The 6,059-nt window shown below is 41.5% G+C and overlaps 1 protein-coding gene across 1 annotated transcript; it reads left to right on the top strand.

Moving 5' to 3' along the window:
* The first annotated feature begins 2,675 nt into the window (after positions 1 to 2,675).
* Positions 2,676 to 3,395, top strand: LOC149469663 (general transcription factor II-I repeat domain-containing protein 2B-like). Its single transcript, XM_089668844.1, has one exon. It carries the CDS (start codon positions 2,676 to 2,678, stop codon positions 3,393 to 3,395), a length of 720 nt encoding a protein of 239 aa, XP_089524970.1.
* The last annotated feature ends 2,664 nt before the right edge of the window (positions 3,396 to 6,059 follow it).

Genomic DNA, 6,059 nt, shown 5'->3' with positions numbered 1-6,059 from the left:
GGTCCAAGAACTTCATCCTGATACCAAATGGTAGTCAGGGTGGCATTGTCTATCCTGTAGAGGTATGTGCGTCCCTCCATGGATATGCCTTCCTAGACCATCACTGACCCACCACCAAAACTGTCATGCTGAATGATGTTACAGGCAGCATAATGTTCTCCACGGCATCTCAAGACCCTTTCATGTCTGTCACATGTGCTCAGGGTGAACCTGCTCTCATCTGTGAAACATGCAGGCACCAGTGGTGGACTTGTCAATTCTGATGTTCAATGGCAAATGCCAATCAAGCTCTTTGGTGCTGGACAGTGAGCACAGGACCCACTAGAGGACGTCGGGCCCTCAGACCACCCTTATGTAGTCTGTTTCTGATTGTTTGCCCAAAGACATTCACACAAGTGGCCTGCTGGAGGCCATTTTGTAGGGCTCTGGCAGTGCTCATCCTGTTCCTCCTTGCACAAAGGAGCAGATATCAGTCCTGCTGATGGGTTAAGGACCTTCTATGGCCCTGTCCAGCTCTTCTAGAGTTATTGCCTGTCCCTAGAATCTCCTCCATGCTCTTGAGACTGTGCTGGGAGACACAGCAATCCTTCTGGCAATGGCATGTATTGATGTGCCATGCTGGAGGAGTTAGACTGCCTGTGCAACCTCTATAGGGTCTATAGCAGGCATGTCCAAAGTCCAGCCCGCGGGCCAATTGCGGCCCGCGTTCCGGACTGAAACGGCCCCACAGGTTAGCTACCCAAATATATAACTTACGGCCCCCCGGTAGTGATTCCCTGAAAGCTACTGAGGACTCCAGCGATCTCTAGCTGCGGCACTTGACATCATCAGCTGGCGCAGGAAGGAGAGCCCAAATCTCGTGACGTCCGAGATCTCGTGAGATTTGGGCTTTCCGTCTCTGTGTGCCGGCTGATGACGTCAATTCCCGCTTGACAGATCCCTGGAGTCCTCAGTGGCGTTTGCAGAATCACTAGTGGAGGGCCGTAAGTTATATATTGGGCAGCTCATCTGTGGGGTCCGGAACGTGGGCCGAGGGATCCCAGGTGGTGCGCAGGGAATTACTACTGGGGCTACCATTTATCAATTTGGGCTATAATGGATTGGTGCTCAGGATCGCTTGACGTCATCAGACAGTGCAAGGAGAAACAAAGCCCAAATCTCGCGACCTCCGAGATCTCGCGAGATTTGGGCTTTCCTTCTCCCTGTGCTGGCTGATGACGTCAAGTCCAACGGCAAGAGAGTGCTGAGGCTCCACACAAAGCCACAAGGGCCACCATTAAGGCAGAATATTAAAATAAGTAAAAAAAACACAGACAACACACTGACAGGCAGGCCGGGCTGTGCTCAGGATACATTAAAGCAGACAAGGGAGCATATAGGAATCTGGTAGCAAGCTGTAATACCCTTCATTAACCCCTGACTGTCCATCACTGTGCTATAATGCCATGATTATCTGATTTGTTACTATTGCACAGCCTGCTATTGTCTGCCTGTGTTACAGTATCCTATCTTTGCTGTTCCACCCTCTGCTCCTCGTAGTCTCTACATAACTTCTCCCCTTCTGGCCAATTTTTATAATGGCAACTACAAATAAGAAACGAAAAGTTGACAGTGAGGGCCGCCGCTTCCAGGACAGGTGGAAAGTGGAATATTTTTTCACTGAAATACGGAATCACTGTGTTTGTCTGATATGCCAAGAGACTGGCTGTTTATAAGGAATTTAATATCAAGAGACACTACCAGTCGAGACATAGCACATATGACAAGCTAACAGGGCGCGACCGCAGTGAAAAGTTGAAGCAACTTGAAGCTGTTTTAATGTCACAACAGCGATTTTTTACAAGACCCCGTGAATCAAATGAAAATGCCACAAAGGCTAGCTATGAGGTGGCAGCGTTAATTGCTAAAAATTGCAAATCTTTTGCTGAGGGTGAGTTTATCAAAGAATGTGTCATGAAAATGGTGCAGAATATCTGTCCCGAGAAGAAGCAAGAGTTTGCCAACATTTGCCTGGCTCGTAACACTGTAGCAAGGAGAATTGAAGAAATTTCATCAGATATTAAGAGACAGTTAACGTCAAAAGGAGTTGATTTTGACTTCTTTTCAATAGCCTGTGTTGAAAGCACGGACCTCTCTGACACAGCTCAGTTGCTGATTTTTCTGAGAGGGGTGGACCATGAAATGAATGTGACTGAGGAGCTGCTTGACCTCCAGAGCCTTAAGGACCAAACAAGAGGAAAAGATTTATTTGTCTCTGTTAGTTCTGCCATAGATGACATGAAACTGCCTTGGAACAAGGTTACTGGGATTATTACTGATGGGGCACCTGCCATGACTGGTGAACGAAGTGGATTATCAACCCTAATCTGTAACAAGGTGATTGAAGAAGGAGGCAACGCTATCAAACTTCATTGTATCATTCATCAACAAGTTCTCTGTGCTAAACATCTCAAATATGATCATGTTATGAAACCGGTGCTAAAGACCATTAATTGCATCCGCTCTAAAGCCCTGTGCCACCGCCAGTTTAAACAGTTTTTACTGGATATCCAGGCTGAATACGAAGATGTTTATATCATAATGATGTAAGATGGCTCAGTCGGGGGTCTGCACTGCAGCGTTTCTACTCTCTCAGAAAGGAAATTGGAGAATTCTTGGAAACAAAGTGACAACCGATGCGAGAACTATCTGATCCTATTTGGCTGGCTGATTTGGGGTTTCTAGTCGACATAACAAAGCATCTGAATGTACTGAACACGAGTCTTCAGGGCAAAGATGCAGCGGTGAACCAGCTTTATTCACACCTCAAAGCCTTTCGAACAAAGCTGCAACTTTTCCTAAGGCATTTGTCACAAACGCAGCCCAATACTGTTCACTTTTCAGCGTTGCAGGAAATAATGAACAGTTTTCCACAGGATGATATCAGTGCACAAACGAGCAGGTATGCAGCAGACATCGCATCTCTGGCTGGGGAGTTTAAACGGCGCTTTCAAGATTTTGCAGCTATTGAAAAGGAGATCAGCATTTTCTCCTCTCCATTCTCTGTTGACCCCGACAATGCTCCAGATCAGCTGCAGCTCAAGCTCATTGAGCTGCATTGTGACAGCGAGTTACGCAGTCGTCACCAACAGCTCTCTCTTGTGAACTTTTACCGCCAACTGGATAAGAGCCGGTTTCAAGAGATTCGAACATTGGCTAAGAAAATGTTGAGCTTGTTTGGCTCAACATATTTGTGTGAGAAGACATTCTCTGTTATGAACTTTAACAAGAACCGTGTGAGGACAAGACTAAGTGACTCTCACCTGCGTGACATTTTGCGCATCAAAACCACAGCCTTTGAACCAGACCTAGTCTATGTGCTGCAGTCCAGATCTCAGTTTCACCCTTCACATTAGTGCAGGCAAGTTTTTTTTTCAATTGAGAGGAATACATTGTAAAATCTCAGTTAATGTCAGTTGGTCTAAATCAGTTCTAAATATATTTGAACACATGTATACTTGGTGTTATGTTCCTGTTCACATTGTTTGAACTTAAAAGTTGACAGACAACCTTCATACTTTGTGTAATGTACTTTCTAATGTTCCTGACATATTTCAGCTTCCTGTTTTTTTGAGATTAAAGGCAGAGTGATTTAACACCTGTTTAGATTTGTCATCCAAGTCACAAAATGAAAAGTATGCCGTTTTCAATAAACTTTTGCATAAAATAGTTCATTTGCATTTAATTTTAATGGTTCATCAGAATGTCGGGCAAAATGGTCGGCCCTCGCACATGTTAACTTCATCAAATCTGGCACTCTTCCAAAAAAGTTTGGACACCCCTGGTCTATAGGGTCCAGCCACCAAACCTTAAAGACTTGGAGAGGATCTTCCAAAAGGAGTGGGCCAAAATCCCTCCTGAGATGTGTGCAAACCTGGTGGCCAACTACAGAACATGTCTGACCTCTGTGATTGCCAATAAGGGATTTGCCACCAAATACTTAAAGTCATGTTTTGTGAATGGGATCAAATACTTATTTCCCTCATGAACATGCAAATCAGTGCATAATTTGCTAGACATGCATTTCTTTTGAATTTTTTGTTGCTATTCTGTCTCTCCAAAAAAACCATTCGATTTTTAGACTGATCATTTCTTTGTGAGTGGACAAACATTCAAAATCAGCAGGGGATCAAATACTCATTTCCTTCAATATATATATATATATATATATATATATATATATATATATATCGTTAGATACACTCACACACACACACACACCTATTATATAAAAGGCAAGTGTTCATGCAGAAGACAAAAGGCTACTTTTAATGTAAGGATAATCACTTTTAAAAGAAACTTCTGCATTAAGGGCTCACATCTGAATAATAACAATAATTGCAGTCATATCCTGTCACACTGTTATCTCCTAGTGAATGATGACTGCCTTCTGCTAAGCTGATAGAAGTTATGATTACACATGATATCTGGCACAACACAAAGCATGTTTAGTCACAAAAGATTACTAGAGCATGCTCAATGAGTTATTGTGAACTTATCTAAAGGCACAAATCATGCTCAATATATTATTGAAAATATCTAAAGGCATAAATCATGTTGCTGCTTTTGAAGGGCACAGTACATGATCCATGATCCCTAAGCACATTTATTTTTAGATAGCTTTCCTGCAAAGCTTTGCTTTTAGTTTCTTCTTTTGTTGGCTTTAGAAAGCTAAATAACTAACTCCATTTTCCAACAAGTTCATATCATTTAAGAGGTATGGTGATTTAGATACATAATAAAGGAGAAAACAATTTAAAGTAGATCAAACTCTGAGTATGCAAATCCAACATTTATGTACAATAAATAGGTAAATTAAGAGTTTTTAAAAATAATTCCAATTGCAGAATTTAGGCATTTAGCTAGACAGTTTTAGTCAGTGATTTCCGTTGAAATATTTCCACCCCACGTAGAAAAAAATATTAAAGCAGATTGAGAGATACAGCAGACAACTATTAAAGGTTCTTTTTCTGAAGGTTAATGATTATAATGTGACTATATTGCATCAAGCTGAGATATGAGACCACAGCCATAGGAAACAACTGGTAGGGAGAAGGATGGTTATTTCAACTGCTTTATGGCCCCACAAAGGTAAGAACTAACGATGCATTAAATTTCTGGATTTGCAGGGAACCAGCCATTTAAAATGTACAGTTTGTAATCCATTTTTTCCATACAAACCCTTTAGCAGAGCTTTTGACAGATTATGATCGAATCAGGAAAATTGATGATTTGTCATATTTTGAATTGCGTGAATATTTAGCTATAAATCAGAAAAAAATGCAATTCAGACAATTCACAGGAAATGTACAAGACATGAAAAATCAGTCAAAAGTCACAGTCAGACAGATTTAATCAGAGCATGAGTGAAAAAACAAACATTTTAACCAGGCCTAGTCAGAAAGTCCCAAAGTCTATTTCGACTAGATGTGTTCAAAGCAAAATACTAAGCTGGATTGTTGAGTACCAACCAGCATATGAGAAAGACTCAGGGCTAATTGTTAGAGTATCAAGAACAAATTTATTCCATCTCCCAATATGGGGAAAAAAATGTAGTATAAATAAAGGGACTTTAAATGTGTGCCACAAATTAATAGTATACAATTATACAAGGCTTTATGACAAAGAATAATACACAAAAATATTTAACACCTTCCCGCTCTGCCTATAGCAGATTGATGGCCAGACAGGACTATCCTCCTTCTGAGTGGGCGTCATATGATGTCCTGCCAGAAGGTGCCGAGGGGCATGATCTGTCATCGACTGTGTCCACCACTACACCAGTCAATCACAGCAGATCATATGGCAATTGTATTCAATGAATGGCTTGCTTTCATGCCATCCTTGTATATAATTGTGTTATAAGCTGTGATTGGTCACAGCGGTCACATGATACAGGCAGAGCCAATCACAGCCCATATGTACCATGTGAAGAGCTTTGCCCAATCACAGATAATCACAACAATAGACTGAATGAATCAGTTTCATTCAGTACAAATGGTTGCTAAAATCAATTAAAT

The sequence above is a fragment of the Staurois parvus genome, unplaced genomic scaffold (assembly GCF_062004578.1).
Source record: "Staurois parvus isolate SC_StPar_1 unplaced genomic scaffold, SC_StPar_1.0 ptg000064l, whole genome shotgun sequence".
Classification (NCBI taxonomy): Eukaryota; Metazoa; Chordata; class Amphibia; order Anura; family Ranidae; genus Staurois; species Staurois parvus.
Note: the sequence above shows the minus strand (reverse complement) of the source record. Positions and strands in the feature narration are given on the sequence as shown.

Bases quoted from the DNA above. Each gene is read 5' to 3' on its own strand.
- LOC149469663 (XM_089668844.1), top strand. From the start codon at position 2,676: ATGCGAGAACTATCTGATCCTATTTGGCTGGCTGATTTGGGGTTTCTA.